This window comes from Carassius gibelio, chromosome B5, assembly GCF_023724105.1.
Source record: "Carassius gibelio isolate Cgi1373 ecotype wild population from Czech Republic chromosome B5, carGib1.2-hapl.c, whole genome shotgun sequence".
NCBI lineage: Eukaryota > Metazoa > Chordata > Actinopteri > Cypriniformes > Cyprinidae > Carassius > Carassius gibelio.
In genome coordinates, this window is record NC_068400.1 from 21,363,825 (window position 1) to 21,389,288 (window position 25,464).

The 25,464-nt window shown below is 36.2% G+C and overlaps 1 protein-coding gene across 5 annotated transcripts in view; it reads right to left on the reverse strand.

Moving 5' to 3' along the window:
- Positions 1–14,816, reverse strand: part of LOC127958641 (cell surface glycoprotein MUC18-like) — a 53,229-nt gene extending 38,413 nt beyond the window's left edge. For 4 of the 5 annotated variants that reach the window (XM_052557553.1, XM_052557554.1, XM_052557552.1 and 1 more), the window contains exon 1: positions 14,662–14,815. In XM_052557553.1, coding sequence (XP_052413513.1) covers positions 14,662–14,743 — 82 coding nt within the window. In that variant the 5' untranslated portion in view covers positions 14,744–14,815. Of the gene's footprint in view, positions 1–14,661 lie in introns of all 5 variants that reach the window. The other variant, XM_052557555.1, reaches the window with a different exon arrangement.
- Between the last annotated feature and the right edge of the window lie 10,648 nt (positions 14,817–25,464).

Sequence of the window (25,464 nt, forward strand, 5' to 3'; positions counted from 1 at the left end):
GCTAATTTCTATTGAAAGGAGTCATTTTTGAAAGGAAAGTTTTAATAGATGTTTATGTTATCAAAGACATCTATTGAAAATAAACCTGTTTTATCCTATTCTTTAAATAATCCTAAAAAAATAAAAACATCAGCATTTCCACAAAAAAAAAAAAAAAACATTAAGCAGCACAATACTGAAAATAATAAGAAATGTTTCTTGAGCACCAAATCAGCACATTAGAGAGATTTCTGAAGAATCGTGTGAGACTGGAGTAATGATGCTGGAGACTAAGCTTTTTTCATCAAAGATATAAATTAGATTTTAAAATGTATTTAAGCAGGTTTTGTGTTTTGGGCGTCCTGAGTTTGAGTCCCGGCTTGTGGAACAATAAACACATCTTTGAAAGAAGTTGTTTTAATGTGTAATAATTGTTTACAATATTACAGTTACATAGTACTTTTGATCAAATAATGCAGCATTATTTAGCATAAAATACTTCTTTTAATAATTTAAAAAGGCTAATTGACCCCAAAACAGTGGAGCATATTCTACAGTATATATACAATTTTTGTTAGGACATTTTATTGCACAGAAGATGTAATGTGTGTTCTCAATTAAGTTGTATCATCAGATCTTTCCCCTAAAACTCCTCATGACAAATTGTTGACATACAATAAGAATACAGAGTTATTAAATTAACATGGGCAAAAATTTTTGGGTTCATATTGAAGACTTTTGAGAGCTTGAGATGTCATCTGTAACTCTAGTGTGAGATTTATGGGGTCTTTTTTTTCTGAAGAAGAATCTAAATATGCTTCTAATGTGGTCTCATTTGGGACAATAAAGAGATCTCAGTTGTGATTTTTGTTGTTACTGGCAGAGCTAAAACGTCTGAGCTGCCAGTTATGATCAGCATAAGTTACATGGAATAATCCTAACAGTCTGATCTGTACACGAGAACTCAATTATTTTCGATGGCTTTGACATAATTCTGCATGTCATGTCTGGTCTGATATGCTCTCAGTGAATAAAAGGCTCGAGTAAGACGTCTCCTTTGGCTGAATCCAGCTGTTCTGACCGGTAACCATTTCCATGTGAGTAATACTGCCTGGTGCCTAGCTTATGTATTGTTAACATTATCTGTCTCTCTCTGTTTAAATGGCACCTTAGCTCATATTAACATTCCAAAAGGTTGGGAATTTTAGTGAACAAAACATTTAAATAAATTAAAGTGAATCTTTCATCAAACAGAAGAGTACAAGTATTTACATTTCTCACACTATAACACCACATTTGCTGTGCAAGGTTTGTGTAGCTCCTAGATAAAAAAAAAAAAAAAAAAGAAATACCTCACCACAAAGATTATCTCAGGCATCAGAGTAAAATATTCCTTGTATTATATTACCTTTCAGTGCCAGATAAAATGATCATGTCAACAAAGGGATTAAATAGCAAAAGTTTCATCCAGAATCCAGGGGGAACCTTGGAAGCAAAATGGCCACTGTCAAGTATTAATATACAGGCTTGCAGCAAACATCCAGTTTTTGGTAGTTTGACATTGCTACTGTGAAATATGGCATGCTGGCATTAATGATCCATTTAGTCTTTGTTTGATTTCTTAAATCTACTCATTGAGCTGATGGTCACAGTACATTCACTACATTTAAACACCATACAGCATTAACCACCGCCATTTGTACTAGAACAGTACCACTAGCCACTAGTAGTTCCCATGTTGTATTCAGGTTGGGTTACACATACATGTATCATGATTCGTATTGTATCGTGAGGTACCCTGCAATTCCCACCCCTGTTGTTTATGATTATCCCTCATCCCTTGCTCCTCTCCGTAAGCATCCCTGACAGAACACAGGATCGACAAAATAGTTTATTGGTATGTTTTCCCCTCTGCTTTGTTTCCATGTGTTGAACAAGTTTTTTTGGGGGGGTTTTTTTTGGAGTATGCGGTTGAGCTCAGCCAGCGCACCGTTGTAATGGTGTTCGATGACGCTGTGCTGAACTCACCGTTCTGGATCAGGGCCAACTACCATTGCCCTTCTACCTTTCAGACACCACTGGACTGAGCTGGAGGGAGGCACTTGTGTTGTTGTTGGAAGTTTTTTCAGCATATTGTTGTTGTGCATGTCAACATTTTTATAAAACTACTTGTTCGTCCAACCAACTGCAGATGGAATAAACACCCTTCAGGTTTAAAAACAAATCTGAATAAAATTGTAACAGATTTGTGAATAAATATAAATTTACTTAATGACTAGGGGTGTAACGATACGCGTATTCGTATTGAACCGTTCGGTACGAGGCTTTCGGTTCGGTACGTGGTACGCAGTATGTACCGAACGGTTCGTTGGACTATTTAATTATATTTGGAAAAAAAAATTGTTAAATATAATGATATGCGTTCAACAAGGTAGCCCAATAACCCAATCGACGTAACAGGCAACGCCCCTGACACCCCCGAAGAAGAAAAAAACACCAACTTATATGTTTATGTTAGGCTACTCAGTCAGGCGCTCGCTCACTCAGTAGCCTAAGCGCTGAAGGCTCGTTTCAAAAATGACTAATGCATTTAAAAGACCAGAAATAGAAAATCCTCCAATAACCAACAGGTCTGGTGTTTGGATGCACTTTACCAAACAAACACGGAAATCAAAATGGACTAGTACTGTACTGTGTCGGAATTTCCTGAGCAGTACGATACAATTAACAGGCCTGCACGTTATTAGATAGAAGAACTGTTATAAATAGAACGTATGCACGGGCAGTTTTGAAAACTCCACCTACTTTGCTCTTGGCATGGCGCAGCGCAAATCGCATTGTATCTGAAGGGCAACGTTGAGCCCAGGGTCCAGCGCCGCGCATACCGCATCCTGTGTGAAAGACCCTTTGGCCATTTTCCAACGAGCCTTCAGCGCGTACTGAGTGAGCGAGCGCCTTACTCTGTAGTGGAAAACGCAGGTTTTAAGAACATGCTGAATGTAATTGAGCCCCGTTACAATATTCCTTCACGAGCCCATTTCAGCCAGACCATAATCCCTGCTTTGTTCCAAAAAACATAAGCCCTATAGAGAACCAATTGAGTAAAAACACACTCAATATAAAGAGTTATAGAGTTCCATATAAAAAGTTACATCTTTGTATTTGTTCATAACTACTACAACAATATAACATTTTCATTTTTTTTTTATAAGGAGCTGTTTTTGTTTATACAGTATACCCATAGAATATGGGTAAAGAATAGCTCCATCATTGTTCAATGTAAAAAAAAAAAAAAAAAAAAAAAAAAACATACTTTGTTAGTTTTAATAAATAAAACATTTTTTAAAAATCAAGGAAATTTATCTGCCAATTTTTTCTTTTTGCTGTATCTAAAACGTACCAAACCGTACCGAACCGAACCGTGACACCAGTGAATCGTATCGAACCGAACCGTGAATTTTGTGAACCGTTACACCCCTATTAATGACACAAATCATAAAATGGCAAAGAAAATCTTGGCTGTGGTCTTTACTCAATGACTTTGTTCCTGAAGAATGTCTATAAATTACAGTCCAGTGGCACCATATTACATACAGGCCTTCATTACCAGCCATATTCCCAGCTGAGAACAACTACAAAGACTTGCATTAGCACAACAGCAGGGTTTGAGTGGGGCTATGAATTGTGGGAGTACATTATTGAATATGCATGTGCATATGCACACACTCATATCTAGGTACGGGATCTGCCAGTATGAACCCACTATGCTTGATTATCAGATCTACGGGGAGTACGGGAAAGAATGAAAAGAGGGCCGCTGATGGCAGGATGTTGGCATAGTGCCCACCGCTGTGGGTGTCGGGTGATATTACCCCATTCGACAGATCTCTGATCAGTTACATGTTTTCTCCCACAGTATTTTGGGAAGAGTTTGAATGCAAGATACTGAGCATGAATCAGTCTAGTCTGAACCACTGTAGAGCATATGGGCTTTCAATATGGCAATGTTCTGGTCAGAAAAGGGAAATCTATCCCAGCTGGAATAGCCGTATTGATATATCTTTGACAGAAGAAACTAAAGCATTATTTTGTGTGCCTGCACACTGCCCAAAATCTGACTCTAACAAGACGTACCTTTAGGAGAGAAAGGGCAAACTGTTTGTGTGGTCCTGGATGACATTTCGGAGATGAAGAACATTCTGTTTACTTCTGTTTTACTGATTTGACTGAAATATGTGCGCGCTAACCTTTACCCGCATGATATTTATCAGACTGTATACTCATCACTCATAGTCAAAAGATCATTTGCCCACACAATCTGGTGTCTGCAACAGCATATGGTACTAAAAAGATATATTATGTTTAAAAAACAAAAAACAACTGAAAAAATAACAACAGTGACTAGGGATGTAATGATTAACCATGAGCCGGTTGAAAATTGTTTTAAATATGTGACGATTCAAATCGGTTGAAATGCTAAACAAATCGCAATTCAATTAGGAGTAGTTTATATGAATGTATATCTGAGGGGAACTTACTGTCTTTAGAAAAGTTTAGATGGTATTTTTTTTTCACCTTGCCTCTGTATAATTCATATTAAAGTTTTTGCTTCAAATTTTGAAATTATATAATCTAATTAAGATTTTTTAAAAAATGCTCATGTTGCATGTATGCAGCATCTTTGTTTGGATCATGATTAAAATGCAGTGGTTGCCTCTAATTTTAAATGGAAAGAGTATAGACAAAGCTTTATTTTGTTTCTATGAAGAGATTTATTTTGTGTTTCTTATTTGATTTGTGGCTTGTTTCACATTTTACATTTTTAAATTTACATTTACATCATATTTAAATTTAGTCATTTAGCAGACGTTTTTATCCAAAGCATCTTACAAATGAGGACAATAGAAGCAATCAAAACCAACAAAAGAGCAATAATATTAATATATTATAGTGTTATATTTCAATTTCACAAAGAAATGGGCAGCATTTTAAATAATAAATTCAATTCAATAATAAAAGGACACATTTAATTTATAATTTGTCTTAAATCTCATCTTATCTTCACGTGAATCGTGAGTTGAGTGAATTGTTACATTCCTAACAGTGACACATTTTTAGTGATGCACTGAAACAATATTCTTGGTAAATACTGTATAACAGCCAAAAAACTAAACTACATATTTTAAATTGACAGTCATTTGGTTTCTGTTATAAGAAGATCTTAAAACATCTCAGATTTTGTGGACTATTTTATATTCTTTCAACATTACTGTTGTAAAGTTTGGTTGAAATTTTGGCACATTCCTGAATATTACTCGGGAATGATGAAATGACTTGTTTTATAAATGAGATGGAAAGAAAGAAGAAAGAAAAGACAAGACAGTAGCAGAGTGCAACATGCTGGAGGACAAAGAGATGTGAAGGGTGTGGTGCTTCTGGAGGAATTTTTGCCCTCAGTAATCAGCAGAGAATCACAATGAATATCTGGACAGCTCCTTTGTCAAGAAAGATACTCATATAGACACACAGGATGACATATGTCTTGATCAGATTTCAAAAAGCACTGAAATACATCTCGTGGCATTCCACTACATAATAAGACGTGTGCAGGATCACATGCCACTAACACCTGAAGAGCTCATGATGATATATCTAGAAAATGTAAAGGTGGATTACTTTTCTGCCACATTAACGGCACAAAACAGAACCAGTAAAGAAGATGTTGAATGGTGTACACAAAAAAAGAGGGAAAATCTTAAATCTTTAAAACACATGTACCAAGTTCTTTAACATGTGCACTTTGTATTCATGTTGGTTTCATAATTTTTTTTTTTTTCGATTAGATTCAAGAACAATTTTTGAAAATTTACAACGATTAGATTCGATTCACAATTACATTTAATTTGATTCGATTATAACGATTCGATTTTGCACTCTTTAAGTGCATTCACATGATTATTTAAATGCTTCCCCTAAATTCTTTAAATGCTTAGTCAGGGGGCAAATTACACCAGCCTTTATGGTAAGAGAACCACAGGTTAGGAAAAAATAAATAAATACCTTTTGTCCATTGTTAGATGCTAGTTTAAGGATGCTATGGCATACGTAAAAATGTATGTAAGCCAAGATTTAAAAAAAAGAGCTTTAAAAGTTTTTTTTAATTTTTTTTATTAATTTTAATTTGCTGTAAGAAATCAAATACACTGCTCGACAATAATCATTTGTAATCGATATTTTTTTCATAATGGCAATTTTATGGTTGTTTATATTGGTGACTACATTTAATTAGCTATTGTTTAAATTTTCTGAACAGAATAAGGTAGAAAATATAGTTTATAATTTCTGTACTGTAATAAATTATGTAAATTAGCACTGCATCATTCGTACATTTTATTTATTTATTTATTCTTAACGTTTTATCAGTTCATTCTGCTTTTATTCAGTTTAGCTGCCGATATAGCCTGGCACGTCTATGAGAGCGAGATCACTTCACTTTCAGTGTGAAAACTTCTTTATCTCATTTTCACAAAATAAAATACACCCCTAGTAAAACTTTTCCTCTCCATCAGCGAATGATGATCCTGAGAGAAAACGTGCCAGATGTCTGTTTGCTAAAGCAACAAATGCTACTTTCATGCATCGGATTATCAGATAAACCCCATGCTCTTATTTCAAGGTCATTGTTAATGCTGTGGTTATTTTAACAGTCCCTTCGTACATTCGGTTCATCAGCATTGTTAAAAACATTAATTCAATGGAACTGTGCATATGATTTAGACACATTTATGCTCCGTCCATGCAATAAATACGCAGCTTTTGACTGCTCAGTTAACCTGTCGGTAAGATACAGAGAGTGTAGTTATTGTAATGTGTACCGTATTTTCCGGTATATAAGTCACACTTTTTTTCATAGTTTGGCTGGTCCTGCGACTTATAGTCAGGTGCGACTTATCAAAATTAATTTGACATGAACCAAGAGAGATGAACTAACAGAAAACATTACCGTCTACAGCCGCGAGAGGGTGCTCTATGCTGCCAGAGATGCTGCTCATTGCTCCTGTAGTCTACACTGAGCAGCATAGAGCGCCCTCTCGCGGCTGTAGACGGTAATGTTTTCTCTTTGTTCTTGGTTCTAAATAAATACGACTTATAGTCCGGTGCGACTTATAGTCAGAAAAATATGGTATATATTTTGAAAGCAATGAATCGCTATAGAAATCACGATTCATTCGATTCTTAGCGTTTTAAATTGATTACAGTCTGAGATTGGCGATTCACGATTCAAAAATCATTTTTCAAGTTCGATGCCTATGCATCGTCAGGGTTTGTAATCGATGCATTGAGAAAACAAGTGAATCGTTACACCCCTAGTAATTATAAAAATTTTGGGGGTTGCACCACATAGAAATCATATTTTTTTTACATCATTTTCTTATAACTGTATTTTTTGTATAATGTATTATGATGCCTACTGGTTGCATCACGTGACTATTAGTGGATAATGTATTCAGTTATTAATGATATGTAACACCCTAACAATTTCGACATTTATGCCCAAGGAAAATTTCAAACTAATTTTAATACTTAAACTATGCTCATCATAGAAGATGTGAATTCAAGTCATTGTTTACATGAATAGCATTTTTATGTATTTTTGAATAATTTAAAAGATCCGAAAAAAAAAAAAATTATGTCCGGTCACGTCATTGACCCTAAGACAGAAAAAATTTATAATGCATGGCCTCTTTAGACTTCCGTAAATAGTCATAAGTGATTCTTATTAAAAGATATAGTCCACACAAAGAAAAATTTCAAAAGTTTCATTTCCCCATTGACTTTGACCACTGTATGACAAAAAACTGTGTAAGTCAACGGGGCACTAAAACAGTTCGATTACCAGGTGAACTTTCCCTTTAAGGCAACTAAAAAAAAACACATTGATGACACCTTGGAAACAACTTAACAACACCCTGGCAAAACCCCACTCACAGTTTCTTCCAAAAAACACAAAAATCTAATTAACTAATAACATTAGTGAAAAGCAAAAGTCTTCTGCCAGGTTATTTGGCAGGACTTGGACACAGAGAATTACTTTGCAACCATTTGAAACACAAACACAGCAACTGCAGGAATGTCTGCAAAAATCAATAAAGATTTTGGAGAAAGTAAAACATACGAAAGGGCCTGAAGCCCCTGGCTTCCTCTGAATGGGCCGGTAGCCAAGCCTGAGTGAAGGGCATGTGAGCATGAGGGAGATGTGGGAGGAGGCGATTAAGACCATGGGGGATGGGGGTAGACAGCAAGACTGGAGGTGCTACTATTGTGGTGTATGATTTCGGTAACATGAGCAACCTACTAAACACACACGCTTGCACACACATCCAGAAAAAAACATCCACATCTGCCTCCTCAGAAATGAGTTCGCCACCAGGTGTTTGCAGCTGTCTGTGGATTTTATGGTAAACAGAGACAGACAGAGAGATGTAAAGAGATAAAGACGGACAGGTTTGAGGGGGGTGAGAGGCAGTGATTTAGAGGGAGATTTTGGAGAAAACATTATCCGAGGACTTCCGAAATCCCCCTTGCATTGTGAGGACTTCTGCCAGATCTCGAATCTGTTCCTGGCCAGTTACGTGTCCCACAGATGGGGCTCTCCAAAAGTGACGGGCTGCATTCAGCCAATTAAATTGTGCATTTTGGAAGGGTGCGCTAAGCTGGTTTTAAGTGTGGAGAATAATAATGAGATAAAGCCGGAGAATCACATGGGACGTGGTCTGCAAAATTAAGTCTTTTATCAGTATATACTATGTATTTCCCATTTATTTTAATGGCATTAAAGCTGTGTCCTTAACACTGTTGCATGAAGCATATAATTGCTATTGATCCAAAAGGAGATTATTTTGAATTTATGGGTGGGGAAAATGTTCTTGTACTTTCCATGTCATATAAAGAAATTTAGAAAGCGATAACCAGTCTAATAATTAAATATTTCAATGTTAAAGGGATAGTTCACCTAGAAATGAATTTACCTGAATGTTATTTCAAACTGGTATGACATTTTCTTTGACACACAAAAGGAGATTTGTAATGTGATTTAGTCAGCTGAATTTTTAGAAACATTTCTTCTTCTTATTAATGTTGAAAACAGTTTTGCTGGTTAATATTTTAGTGGAAACTGATACTTTTTAAAGGATTTTTTAATGAAAATAAAGTTCAAAAGAACAGCATTTATATTAAAAAGACATTTTTAACAATGTACAATGAAATTCTTTAGTTTCCCTTTAGACCAATTTAAACCTAAAGTTATTTTTTCTCTATTTTTGAAAAGTGAACAAAAAAGCATTATACATGAACAATTATTGTAGTATAGGTGTACTGAAATTTCAGCCACTGAAAATATTCTCCACAGAAGAAAAGAAGTCTTCAAATATCCTTTAAAGAGTATTTGCTCTTTTTATTATTGAATAGCCTGTAATAAATAAAAAAAAATACATATATATAAATAAATACAATTGGGACTATTTGAGTGTGTCAAAACTAATTTGGGAATCCTTTTACAGCTTACAAAAAAAAAAAACAGTCTGTAAGAAAGGGAGAGGGGCAAAAAGAGCTGGCATCCGTTCACTGTAAATTCTTCACCCCCTTCGTTGCACTTGGATGATTGTTATTCATTCTCATGCTTCATTAATGTGGTCAGTCTCCACATCTGACTTTGATAAACATGCCATCACTGTATTCCACATAAGACTACGGTTTTACAGATTTATTCTTTAGTTGGATCACAACTACGATGGCAGGTTGTGCCTCACAGAGCTTGCCTGAAAATACAAGAATCTACACAGATCATTGAATGAAGTAACATAAAACACGTTGGCAGCTCCGACGGCCCTTGTCAGTTCAAGGCAGCAGCAAGTTTTTGACAGACTTCCCGGACCATACTAATATTAAAATCTAAGCCAACAAAAAACGTGGAGCAGCCAAGCCAGACTGAGACGGGCTGGACTCCTTCTCAAAATGGCTAGACACAGTTATCTTCATTCTTGAAACAGTCAGTGCTTTTAAGGTATCCTCTTGTTCAAATACAGCTCAGATGAAGACTAGATGACAAACACAGAGCCTTTTCCTGTCAACGACACAATTGTCAACTCACAAAAGGCTTTGATAAGCACAATCTCCATTAGATAGTGATCTAACCCTGTAAACTCACCTGTGGATCTAAGACATGCACACCTTCAGCTACCATCCCCCATTCAGCTTCTTGCCAGAGATATGAGTGCATTTAACTGAGGAATGCCATGCCATTGTTTCGGCTGATCTCAAAGCGGGGGACTTCAAGGAGCAGCCCGCGGTGCACTCGTCTAGCCTGTGTCTCAGCTCATCACTACTGGGAAATCTTATCATGAGATCAAAACCTTGATTTAAGGGATGTGATCAAAAGAGATCTAATACTAAATTATACTTGAAAGCAAAGGGCTTTGATTGAGCACTGAGTCGTCTCATTGGGATGAATCTTTTGTAAACAGGTGTAAAATATTTCATTATGAGTGAAATGTCCCCCATAGTTTCTGCCTGACCTTATACAGTGTATTTTCTGGGGTTTACCAGAAGATAACCCATAAAAATCAGGGACTCGCTGGTGTTAGTTTGGATGTGTCCAATTACTTTTTTTTACTCCCTACTTGTATAATGTTAAATGTATATACTAACATTTAAAAGGGTCGGTGAGAATTTTACATATTTTTGAAAGAATGCGCTTATGCTCTCAGGCCCCGTTTACACTAGTGCTTTTTCATTTTATAACACATAACATTTGCTACGGTTACGTCTATCATTTACACTGCTCCAGCGTTTTCTAACTCTAAACGGAAACTTCTGTAAACGCTGCAGAACCCGTTTTAGTTTGAAAACTCCGGGGTTGCATTTCAGTGTAAACGGACCAAAACGGAGAGTTTTGAAAACATTGGCATGGCTGCCCACATTTGCACCGCTGCTCCTTGACGACTGTGTAAACAATAACATCATGTGCATTGATGTCAAGCACGTAGATGAATCCATAATCTAAATAATAGGGAATCTACTTATTCATATCTATGGCTCTACCTGCATGAATGGTCACGTGACATGCATTTTAGGTTCTGCAGTGTAAACGGAGATCGTTTCTGAAATACAGCAGAAACGCCAATGTAGACGAGGATCGTTTTCACTCTAAAACGCCATTTTAAAATGAAGATGCAATAGTGTAAACGGGGCCTCAAACGCTGCATGTATTTGAGCAAAGTTAAAAATGTTAATATTGTTTAATATTATTACAATTTTAAACAAATGTTTTCTATTTTAATATATTTTAAAAGGTAATTTATTCCTGTAATGGCAAACCTGAATTTTCACCAGTCTTTACTCCAGTCTTCAGTGTCACCTGATGCTTCAGAAATCATTCTAATATGCTGGTTTGGGGTCATGAAACATTTCTTAATTTGATCAGTGTTTAAAATAGTTGTACTGCTTAATATTTTTTTGTGGCTAGTAAGTTTTTCTTTTAAAATGCATGTTTCCTTCTGTTGCACTCGACCTAATGGTTTTAGAATGCAATAACAAAATTATGCAAATACAGACTAAGAAGGTAATCAGCCTAATTATACAGGGCTTTCTTTCCATTGTGTGCTGGAAGCTGTTGTGAATGCTCAGAAAACTGTATAAAAACAGTCATTATTTGTGCAACTGCATTTTTTTTTTTTTTTAATCAAAATGTCATATCTGGTTCTTCTGGTGAAACAACACACTTCTCTCTGGCGATGTATGCTGGACTCCTCCAAATCATTTAGTTTGTTTAAAAGCACACCCACATGAATGTCTTTTTGAATGAATGCGATTCTGATGAGATCATCTGCAGCAATTCACTAAAATGCAGCACTGCATGCTTCAAATTGAACTTTGAATTGTGAATGTGTGCAGCAATGCTGCAGTAAAGTTGAATATGAGGTAAGGATGGTGGGACTAAAATAGACAATGCACAATTCAAGACCTCCAGCACACAATCATACATAATGCATATGTGTTGCATGCTTACATGTTTACAATCAATAACACGTGTTTAGTTTTGTTCAGGTAATTGCCTTCTTGCTGCCCCCTGCTGGTAAGAGTCATCAGAGATTTAGTGTGATTGGATTAGATAGGAGATTAATTTCAACTCAAGATCATCTTTCCTTACTATCAGTGATGTTTCATATTGCATGGTACCCAATACACACAGCTGTGCATAAACAACAATACTCAGCTTCACATAGCTGCAAATAATGACAATTTAGTCATATTGTGTAAGGCTCTCAACCTTCATCTGATCCACGTTGTCGCTCACTGAAGCCGAACACCAAAACAACAATGCAGATTATCCATACATAGAGGTCTTCACTGATTTGCACCTTCTCCCAAGTCAAAACAATATTCCCACAGGCTGGTACATGACATTCACTGTGAAGAGTGACAGACAGGGGCTCAACCCAGGATTGTGGTCATAGAAACCCCCTCAAACCAGGAACAGCCACTCAATTGTATCGCCTCCTCTGTGGGTCACAGGCTGCTATGGGAAGCAGGAAGTCTAACGCAAAGCATTTTTGTCGCTGGCACACAATGCAGCTCGTATGAATTTGAAGGAATGAGTATGGACATCTGGGCTAAAATGCATATTTTGGCGGATGTCCTATATTAGGATTTTTCATTCAAGCTCTGGTTTTCCCTTTTTATTGACAGGGCCTTGATATAAAGATATTTCCCATTGTCATTCTGTATATGTCAGTTAATTTGATGAATAATATAATACCAGTTAAATTAATTTTAATATAATAATAGGAATATGAATAATTTTATATTACTATTTTTAACTGTTTTAGTATTAGGTCCTGTATTTTAAATACATTTACATATTTGTTTTTACAAAGGTTAAAAAATGAGTAATGATTATAATGTAACATACACACATAAATACAGTATGAAAATGATTACTATTATATAAATATATATTATTTATTATATCTTATATTATTATGCTGTAGTTTTATTATCATTATTATTATTATGATTCGAGTAACTGTTTTGATATTGGGACTTATATGGTTCATTACAATACATAAGTTATTAGTGTCACAATTTACACGATATTAAAAATTATAAATTACTAAAAATATAAATAAAATTAGTAATAAATGATACTATTAATTATATTAATAATAACTTTTCAAAGCCTTTTTTCAGTACACATTCTGTCATCCACATCACAGTCACTATAATTTGTAAGGATGACATTTTCAATGTCAAGTTCTTGGATGAAAAATCGCCCCCCTACCCTGAGAGAGCAAGGTGACCCCTTTTAATCATAGGGGCTGTTATCTAACGGGGTGTTCAGTCAATAACCCAGGACAGACAGCTTTAGTTCATTTTCTAGGGAACTGGAGGGACCTTACTAAACACAAGGGTGAACAGAAGGTAGGATAGGGGCTTATTAAAACCCTTTAGAGAAACCAGCATTACAGGACAGTCCTGCTTCACATCCAGCAAAATATGTTATGAGAGAGAGAGAGGAAAAGAGATGAGGGTGGAAAAACAGTATAGAAAGGTAGACAAAAAAAGTAGATGGACGACACAACAGAGGATAGAGAGAGATGGAAAAGGAGAGGATTAGGCAGTGGGGGTCCATCATCTGCTACCTAATGAGAAGGGCTAGTTCAGTAGTTGTCTAGGTCATGTACTAAAGAGAGTGCCACGCTGAATGAGACCCTCAGGGCAATTTGAACATATATAAGCATTAACAGAGTTAGTATAATAAAGTATGATTTAAAAACTGAATATTGCACATTGTGAACAGCTTTCTTATCGCTGTGAAAATTTCTCATATCATCACATTTTTGAGCGCCCTTTAATAGAGTTCCACAGATCGTATCTGAAGACAGACACACACAAAGCCTGTATTTGTGACTAGTCTCATGATCTGAACCCCTTCAGACATAATAATACAACCAGAGGCAACAGCAAATTGGTTAATTATGAACATAAAACCTCTCAGTTTGAAATATTTGCTTAGTTAAACATATTTCCTTTGCTTTACTAGATAAAACAGGATAATTGGTAGACTAAATAGTATATTTTTCTAGTACAGTATGTTTCAAAGCACTTAGTCCACCTGCTGTTTTCTGTCAAGTATGCCAGTTTTAACAGTATAAGTAACATTTTCAGCGAATTTAACATAAGGATATGAGAAATTCTAAAATTGACTTCTGCAAGTATTAATGCAGACAGTGTATTTAATAGTGCATTTAATTACTTTACAATTATGTATCTGCAGTAGGCTAACGTGAGTTTGAAGGAGCTAAACATATTTATGGGCTCACGTGCAGAGTGTTTTGATAACAAACTCAACTCTTTTCCAAAGCGAAAAGGTGAATACGCTTCACAAATGGCGTCTAAGTAACTTTAAACAGTCGATATCCCTCTATTACACAAAGAACGGTTTAAACAACGCGGTTGAAACACATTATTATCTTACAGTATACCATAACTGCAGCATCTCCAAACATCCGAGTGCATCCCATTCAAACGCGCGCGGTCGAAACGCTCCACAAAGTTTCTCACAGAATTAAACCGCAACAAAAAACAGAACCGCATACCAAGATTAGGCTAAAATTGTCTTACCTTGCCAAGCAAGAGCGCACATTTGAAGAACAAACAGTAAAAGTGAAGTGTTTGTCATAGCCATGCTCCTGGAGTTATCCATCTGAATGAAGCGCACGAGAGGAGCGCGGCAGTTTTGGCCAGGAGGAGCGCGAGAGAGGGAGGAAGATGGAGTCGAGTTGCACAAATGCTGCTCGTCTGTTCGCTATTGTGCTGTCCTGCTGCGAGTGGGAGGAAATTTGGGACATTCAATCAGTGCTCTCCACCCTACAAAATCAGGTTAAAATCATATTTCTTGGTCGCTTAATATATTTTGATTTGTTTAACCCGAGCGTAAGAGTGTATAACACGACTTATTGTTCTGTTATATTGTTCTAATAACATTAAAAGTGCCCTGCTAGGATGCTTTGGACATGTTACCTGTTAATATCACCTTAATGGACATGTACCTAAATAATATCATCATATTATTTTAAGTAATTTAGAGTTCACTGTAAATAAACTTGGTATATGGATGGTACATTCTTAAAAACAAAAATAGAAGAAAGTTTTTTGGGTTCCCCAAATATTTTTTTAAATAACCATATTTTTCTTAGAACAAAGAACAGTTTAATAATACAAACAACTATTTTCCACTATAAAGAACTTTTTGTCGAATGGACCCATGGATGCCTACCAAAAACCTTCATTTTAAGTGTGTATTTTATATGGTATAAACTATATTTCACCACAGTATTTTTGTCAAGGTCTTTTGTAGGTCTTTATATAATTGATTATGTGATATTTGTGTTTCTCCTTGATGATAATGCATGAATAATACTGATTTTGAATAATTATAATCAGTGCAAATTCGGATGGATTGTAGCATTAAATATAGAAATATTAAATCAATCAGATGTCAGGTATGCCTATGGTAAACAATGAAGCATTTTTTTCCTGGGGCCGGATTTTATAAAGAACTCTCTCCACAAGAGAGAGAAAAATGTTTCACATTGTTCTGGAAGGAGGTGTTGTTGATGGTTGTGTGTTGTTTTAGGACTGGGACTTCTTCCAACCCAGTGTGTCAGCATGCAGGTTGTTAACAACCTCTACTGTTATCACCACTCCTCCATCACCTCAACTAACAGCTGCTGGAGGGAGGGGTGTGTGGGTGTGTGTGTGTGTGTGCGTGTGTGTGTGTGTGTGTGTGTGTGTAGAGTGAGAGAGGGGCAGTGGAGGTCTGTCACTCCAGCTGTCTCCCCAGCCTCTTGCCATCATTCCATGCTCCTTTTACTCAAAACTAGACCATAACAACAACAACACAACATTCATTCACAACTGCGCTCATATAGTTCTTGAAGCGGATTGATGTAAACAGATTTATATTTTTTTCCCCAATATAGGGGCTGAGGATGAGTATACAACATAAAAGGGGCAAAAATAAAGCAGTGTTTAAATAAGATCTCTAATTATAAAAAATAAAAAAAATTCTGTCATACTACACCCTAATGCTGTTTAAAACGCCTATTACCTTTTTTTAATTTAGTAAATCAAAAAAAAGATATTTTGGATAATGTTCAGGCTGCTTTTTTCATATGATCATATTGTGACAAGGGCATTTAGAACATTATATATATATATATATATATATATATATATATATATATATATATATATATATATATATATATATATATATATATATATATATATATATATATATTAACTGTGTAAGTTTTTTGAAGTTGTATGCACAACTTTGTGTAAGAAACCGACTGAAATGTAAAGGAATTTACTCACCTTCATCTTGTTCCAAACCTGACTTTTTTTTCTTTGAAAGAAGAAAAGAATGTTTTTATCTATTTAAGATATAAGAAATATACTCCTTTCATATCTGGCCAAAATATTTATGATCACATACATACTCAAAACAGTTGAAACACTCTTCTAGACATTCATACAGGTTTAGAATGACATGAAGATGAATGAAGACAAAATATTTTTATTTCTGAGTAACCCACTGTAAAGCTTCCCCTATTTACAAGAATATGATTTATCATATCATAATTTATCAGAGAACCCAATCAAGTGTTGTCTGCTTTTCACACAAAGCTGCCAACTTTAGAAAACTTGGAATTTAGCATGCAACTCATATGGATACTTTTATAGTGGTTTGATGGTACTTTTTGGAGCTTGAGACCTCCAAATGAGGATGACAAAATGTTCAAGGTTGGCTGAACAATCCCTTTAATAATATCTGAAAATGGTACTTAAACTCATTCTGAGGAAAAGCGTAAACGTTCACGTAACTGAAAAGTCTCTCTATTCTAAAATAATAGAAAGTCTAAAACCCAGAGAGTGCACTTGAGCTGTAATTAGAACAAAAGCTGGCAGTGAACCAAATCCAGGTCAGTATTATTAAGGGGTTCCACACACTGAGCCTTAAGACTTATAAGTGCGCTTTGAGGCCCCTGAAGGAAATCATATATGACCAAAGAGGGAAAAAAGAGAATCATACAGCTTTGATGTTGACTCAGTCAGAATCCAGAATTCTCTCTCTGCTCCCTCTCTCTTCCCTGCTCCATCTTCTTGTCCACAAACATTCTCCTAAACTCTGAAGGAAGAAATTGCATTGCACATTTGTTATGCATCGCTCTACATTATTCATTCTCAAAACAATCCCTATCTGTCCTTTTACTGTCTCTATCCACTCAACCCCCTAAATTGTCCCATATGTTCAACTATCTTGTCCAGGTTACTTCATCTCACCATCCCATCTGTATGTCTCATAGCGGTGTTACAGGTTCCAGCAAACAGGAGATATGGGTAGCATTGCCAAACACAAACTTAAAGGCATAGTTCACCCAAAAAATTTAATATTCTGTCATTAATTATTCACCCTAATGTCATTCTGTAAGACCTTTGTTCATCTTTGGAACACAAATTAAGATATTTTTGATGAAATCCGAGAGCTCTCTGACTTTCCCGTAGACAGCAAGGGAACTACAACGATCAAGGCACAGAAACATAGCAAGAACATCTGTAAAATAGTCCATGTGACATCAGTGGTTCAACTGTAATTTTACGAAGCTGCGAGAATAATTTTTGTGTGCAAAGAAAACAAAAATAACAACTTTATTAACAAGTCTCCTCTTCCTCATCCCCTATACTTGGATGGGTTAAAAGCACAAATTCCAAGTTTGGGTTACCATACTTGGCCACAAGTTACTTAACTTGCACTTTTTCACTTTTTATGGCTGAAATACTGATGTCACTGATGTCCTTACTACCTTTCTGGGCCTTGAACATGTCACCTGCTTTGCAGTCTGCTGGATCAAAAAGCTCTCTGATTTCATCAAAATATCAAAATTTGTGTTCCAAACATGAACAAAGGTCTTCTGGGTTTGTTATTTTTGGGTGAACTATCTCTTTAAGGACTCTAGCATGAACAAGAAGGTATTGTATGATGACATAAAGTGAGAGGTCTTACATAAAATGATGAAAACTTGTTTAGAAAACTTGGATGAGAATCCATGCTGGGAAAATTAGTTTGTCTCCAGCAAAACATTTTGTGTTGGCCAGCATGCATAATTGTAATTTGACTACAGTTGACTACTGTGCACTACCTTTATTTACATAAGTTCTGTTTTTGTTTGTTGTTTTGGCCACAGTAACATGTCTGTGCTAAACAGTATTTAAAAAAAAGGATGGAAGTGCAAAATATTATCTTTTACAGATTTAGTTGGATATTCTGTATTTAATGCAATGAGAGTTAGACATTTTAAGTCTTCATCATTATCCAAATACTATCTGGGTCCACTGTATGTATACATTTTGTAACACTATAGTGTGTGCAGTTAATGGGGGTTATTTGGATCTTTGCTGTCACTGATGAAGTGATGGGGGTTAAGAGAGGTTTGTCTGATCCACAGGTGTGCACATTCTATCTATTCAACATCAGTTTACTTTGCCAAGAACAGTAAGTTAGACATTCTTTGTAGCTGTTAAGCTCATGTCACAGCCCAGAATTCTGCCTGTTCCACACACTGAAGACTTGGCATTAGGTGCCCAAACTTTTGTCCTTTTTAAAGCTTGACAGCAGGTCACTATCAGCTTTAATTGTAAAACATCACAATTCACCTCCTTCTGTTTTCTACAGAAAAAAGAAGGTCTTACAGGTTTGAAACAACATAAGGTAATGTAGTAAATGATAACAGAATTTCATTTTTGAGACAGCTGTAAAAAAAAATAATAATAATAAAAATCATCCAGATTTATGATAATTATTTGTTATGATTATCTAACAAGGCTTATGTGGATGGATGAGACCACCTACTTTATGGGATCAGTTATGGTAATGATGCAGTAAGTGTGTGCGTGTGGAATCCATGCGTTTGACCTCACAAAGACTAGATTCCATGCCCACCAGCACCTGCAGTCCCAGTCTGGTTATTCAGTCATCCAACACCACCCCTTTGGGTAAATATCACATCTACTGGTGTCATCTCTCAATGACACCAGGTAAAAAATATTCCCTATTCTTCTCACTGTGTCTTCCAAGCCTGTAGCTGCTTCTTCTTGTGTCAGAACACCAATCTGATTGTTAACAGACATCCGCTTATAGACATTTAATTGGCTATTGCCATGGCACCAGGGCAGGTCATGGGTGTAACACCATTACACCAGAACATATCCAGCCATATTACTTCCTGACACCAAGAAAAATAGAAAAAGGCCAGTGATTGTGGTTAATGTGATGAGATTGGCTATTCTCCACCTCACGAGAGGGGCAGAGACTGTCATGCTCACCAGCTCCAGTTTCACAGACTGAAGAGCAGTACGTGTCACAACAGGGGTGTCAGACTCACCCCAGCCAAATGTTAGGATGAAATATGAGAGTTTGACCAGGAGAGAACAATACTGCCCCCAAACCTCCTCAGTGACCCTTCGGGTGTGAAAGGTTATTTTTATATTCGTGTTTGGGTTATTTATTTATTTTATTTTTATTTTATTTTTGACCAGTAAGTATTGTGTGTAGTATTTTGTGGCTTGTTTAGGCAAATTGTGAGATGGCTTAAAAAAGGGGGATTGGATAATTGACATTGGATTTTTGGGGGAAAATACTGAAAGAATTCTGAAAAATTCCAGTATTCTTACAGAAGTGCCAATACAGTCTCATGAGAAAAGCTTTTTTTTTTCAAATTAAAGATTTGATTTGTACTAAAATATTCTATATTTGGTGGGGGGGGGGGGGGGGGAGCGCCTCTAACCCCACCCCTGAACCTATCCCTCAATGGGTCATGAGCAGATTTTGCAAAAATGTAACGTCTTCTTCACTAAATAGATATGTTTAAAATAGCACGGTTATACTACTCAATTTAAATAGTAATATCAAAGACGATTCTGACACAAAATTTGATTAAAAATGCAAAATAAACATTTGTTATGGATAGATGCCGCTTACAACGGCACCTATACTCATCCTTAATTTTAGAATGAACAATTCCCTGACACTGATAAAACTGCTTTCACCTGCAGGTTAAGTATTTTTGTCATCTGTTTATCTGGCCTGTCATCTTTAAATGGTTTATGGGGCATTCCCCATGCAACCATGTCTAAACATTAGGATATTAACTACAGTCCATCTGATGTTGGCCACCATGGGTTGAGTTTCTGGACATAAACCTATCTTTTCAAAATGGAATCAATTAAATGGTTTAAAATAATTCAATAGACCTAAGCCTGCATTTAAGTGAGCTAATTAAAATTTCTTAAACAATTTTGTCATTCTTTGCGCAAGTATAATTTCCAACTTTTGGTGGTTGCTCGTGAGCTCACTTAGAGGAAGACTGGAGATCCCTTGGATCCATGGCCAAAAACAAAATATTCTCATCTTGTACCCCTGATGATGACAGAATTTGTGACTTCAAAAATTTTGTTTGGAAATTTAGAAAAATACTTTTCAATTAAACAATTTCCTCATTCTGCTCAGCGTTTTTAGCATGCTGCAACACCACTTCCAGGTTACATGTCAGCCTCACTCACAGTTTTCTTTCAGTTTCTTGGTGTTGGTTATGGCTCCCCAGTCAGGCCGTATAGAGTAAGCCAACTTCAGCCTCTTAATTATTTCTGTCCGCTGAGCTCTCCATTCCTGAGTTTCTTTTCCTTTTTTATCCAGTCGCTGCAGTGCAGGGCTAAAAGCATCCTCTCTGCCTGTTCCTCTGTCCTATTCAAGCCCAGCTTTCCACTGAAAATGGCAGCCCAGACCTGACCTGTGGATTTATAAGTGATATCAACATGTGTTACTGCCCTGATAAAGCACTCTATACCCTTTTCTGGGTCCAGAAGGGCAGCTGTCACATTCTGAAGTTTCCAGAGATCCCATGGTCTCTCCACCCACACCTGCAACTGGAAACTGGAGCATAGGTAAATTACAAGCTCCTTTAGATTTTTCCCTCTCACAGATTTTGACAGAGTTTCCTTTGGGTGTATAAAAGGTGGCTTTCCAGCTTCTCTCTTTACCGCTTTGAACACTTGACTGAGTGCTTCTTTAAGTTCAGGGGTCTGTGGTTTAATGTAATAGTTTTCTCACAGATTTTGTCTCATTATAAGAGGTCTCACCATCTGTTTCGAAGTCCTTCTCTTCTTGAGGCAGTAGTGTTACAGAACCTCCAGCAACATGAATGACTTCCCCTTTTGTAGTAGCCTCCTTTCCATTTTTTGTTTTAGTTTCTCGTAGCGTGCCTCTGCCTCTCGCTCACATTTGTTCAGCAAACTCCAATTAATCCTTTTCCACTTGATAGGCAACTGCTCCAGGAGGTGCCTAGTTTAACCTAGAATTATAACACTCATTATAAACATCAAATTGACCCTTTGTTTATTTTGACCCTTGCTGCACAGCAGTTCAATTCAATTCAATTCAAGTTTATTAGTATAGGGCTTTTTACAATACAAATCATTGCAAAGCAAGTTTACAGAAAATTCAGTTTCTACAATATTTAGTAGTAGCTTATCAGTGGTGACTGTCAGTTTATGTGCATATGACAGAAGTTTTCAGAAAAATTAATACAAGACGTAGTCAACCAGATGATGAACATTATTAACAGCAATTATTCTATGATGCAATCACACTTATAGCAATATTTCGTAGTTCTGTATGTTGTTTCAGGATTAGCATCATCTGAGGTCCTCTGAGGGGGTGACATCATCTCTTCTCAGGTGTTCTGGATCCAGACTGGAGCTTGTGTAAATCCTAGTTACCACAGGATGTAAATCAGAAAAACAAATAGAGACATAATTAGTGTAGCTGCTGTTCCAACCAAGTAAAATTAATTAGTTTAACCCACGCTAAAGAATAATAATACGCATTTGATCAGATACAACTGCAGTCACAAATTATGAAATGCATTATTTTAATGCTTGGCAAAAGAGATGTGTTTTTAATCTAGATTCAAACAGAGACAGTGTGTCTGAACCCCAAACATTATCAGGAAGGCTCTTCCAGAGTTTGGGAGCCAAATGCGAAAAAGCTCTACCTTTTTTATTGGACTTTGCTATCCTAGGAACTACAAAAAGTCCAGCATTTTGTGTCTTCAGGGAGTGTGATAGATTGTAGCATGGCAGAGCTAAACCATGTAGGGCCTTATAGGTAAGTAATAATAATTTGTAACTGATACGGAACTTAATAGGTAGTCAGTCAGGAGACTGTAAAATTGTGGTAATATAATCATATTTTCTTGACCAGGTAAGGACTCTAGCCGCAGCATTTTGGACTACCTGTAACTTTTTTATTGAAGATGCAGGACAACCACCTAAATAGTGCTAGTTTTTCTGGATCAGAAACAGGTAAGATATTTCATAGCTTGGCAATGTTTCTAAGATGGAAGAATGCTGTTTTTGTAACATGGGAAATATGTTTTTCAAAAGACAAGTTGCTGTCTATTATAACACCCAGATTTCTGAAGTAACTGTACATCCGTCTAGTTTCAAACTGTAATCTACTAGATTCTGTGTAATGTTTTTTTTGGTCCAAAAAGTAATATCTCTATCTTGTCCGAATTTAATAGGAGAAAATTATTTGCAAATTATTTATAATAAAAAAAATTTAATAAGTAATATCTCTATCTTGTCCGAATTTAATAGGAGAAAATTATTTGCAAATTATTTATAATTTAAAATTTTTACATTTTTAACACACTCTGTTAGCTTAGATAATTTGGAAGTTTTACATTGTCTTGTTGAGATATTATAATCAGCATAACAGTTGACTAAGGGGCAACTTGTATATTGAAAATAGCAGAGGACCTAGGACAGATCCTTGTGGCACTCCATATTTTACTGGTGGTAATTGAGATGACTCCCCATTTGACTCCAGACAATGCCTTTGAATATGCTTTAATCCCCCAGCAACAAGGATACAACAGTTTATATAAGGAAGGTACATAGCAAAGGTAGCATCATGTCACATTACATTATTTTACTTTACCATGATTGGTTCACTTATGTGGAAATCAATAACCCCTTCTCCTTAGTTACGGATTAACTCAATGTATTCATTAAATCATGTATGTTATTCGTAATTAGTACATCACTAAATAAGGCTAAAACATCTCGCTTCCCATAGAAGAAAATTGCTATACATTATTTTGTGACAAACTGATTTTATGATTTATTATGATTACATGTAAAAATTATTTCACAGTATACTCTTTCAAATACTATTTTTAAACATTGTAGTGGTACTTATTAATCAATATACAGGTAATCTGTTCAAAAAAGCATTGAACTATAATTTTGTTCATTATCAGCTATATTGGTTTAAAAAGTTCCTCTGTGACATTTTGTTTCCTCCCATTGTGCAACAAACCTCTTACTGAAAGTGTCATGCTCAGTCTCTCTTGTGAATAGATAAGTGCATCACAGTAGATATATGAGTGTGACTGTTTGCTGAAGGGGTGAAAGGCAGTCCCTGGAGGCACTGCTGTGTGTAAATGTATTTCCATGTGTGCCTGTGTGTTAGGAGGGAGACCTGGTTTTGGTTGACCTCCGGTAGCAGCCGTTACCATAGCAGCCTTCGAAGTGGCAATATTTGGCTAATAAATCACTGTGGTAAACCACCACTGACATGCTACTTTCTGATTGGATGAATGTGTGAGAAGGCAGAAAACCACAAAGGAAAGTGGGCGGGGTTTTAGTAATGGTACACCCTAGAGTGCCTGGTGGTTTCTTGAGACTGCCAGCAGGACATTGTAGGGACCCAGGTGGCTACTTAGAGGGCAATATGAAGTATTAAACAGTATTGGCACCTTTTAATCTTCATTAGGCTGATGGACAGTTTGCATTTACCTCATTATGACTGTAGTTTCCCTTACCCTTGAACTCACACTTGATATCTCAAAATGGTGATTTGTAAGAGGTGGAAACGCTTTTCTATGATCATTGAGACTCATTTGAATCACTTATCCATGCTACGCTGGAGTACAAAAGAAGGGATATGCTTCACAACTCAAAATTTGTTATAGTGATGTAACTGTCAAATCTCCTTTCTTCACTTGTATAATCACAACACATCAAGAAAAAACACAACAACCTCCACAACTATAGGTAACTAGAATCCTCTGAAGAAAATTTTAGCACTGGTAGCTTGAAGAGATTCAGGGAAAAAGAGAAAAGGTTAGCTCACTAAATAAATACATGAATTCTGTCATTGTTCACTCACCCTCATGTCGTCCCAAACGTCTGTGACATTTCTTATGTGGAACATAAAATAAAATACTTGGATAAATTAGCAAGTCAATGGTCACTAAAGCTGTTTGGTTACCAACTTTCTTCAGAATATCTACTTTATATTCTGCAGAGGAAAGACACCCAGGTATACAAAGGAAGAAGCCATAACATTTTGAAATCACATTAGGATGAGTAAGTGATGACAACATTTTTATTACGAGGTGAACTATCCCTTTAGGGCAAAACAGTTATGTGGTTGCTAGCACATTGCTATATGGTTGCTAGGACATTACTATGTGTTTTCTCTGTGTTTCTTGGCCACTGCTAGGTGGTTGCTAAAGTGCATTGTTATGTGTTTGCTAGGTGGTTACTTACTAGCCCAAGGTGCTTTTTTGAATATTAATAAATGAATATTAATAAATATAATAAATAAAAAAGAGGAAGAAATTATGAACAACTGAAACTAAGTAAGAAAAAAAAGTATTGTAATAAAGCATATTCAAATTTAATGATAATTAGAATGAATAATAATAATAATAAACATATAAATGGTACTTCAATATAATTTTAATAATCATAAACAATTAATTATCAATAAGTAATTCATAATATATAAACAAACAAACCGCTTAAGCGTTTAATTACAAAAAGACACAGTACAGTATATGCATGCTGACTGGTATCCTGTACCGCTCTTGCTTTAACCCATCAGAGGAGAAAAGGAAAAAGCTGCAGGCACAGGTCAACCCGTGGACTCCTCTGAGATGTTCGAGACAAGGTCCCCAATTTCCCCAATTGACAAGGGTAACAAAATCAGCAGAACCCTGCCTTCGGCGTGGGCCATGAGCATCAAGCAAGAAAAGCAATTAGAGCTCAGCTGTTCGGGGGACATGGTCTGCCACAAAGCCCAGGAGAAAACAAATTCAGCAAACAAATATGGCTAATATTACAGTCAGTGGCGCAGTGATTGTAAGTGCTGCAGAGCAGCCTGCAGGCAGCGGCAGTCATTAGCGTGTTGTGCTCTGGGCTTTGTGAACTGCACCTCTACATACTCAATCTCATTCAGACTTCTGACTGAGCGCAGAGAAATTAGACTGGCTCAATGAAACTACAGATGGC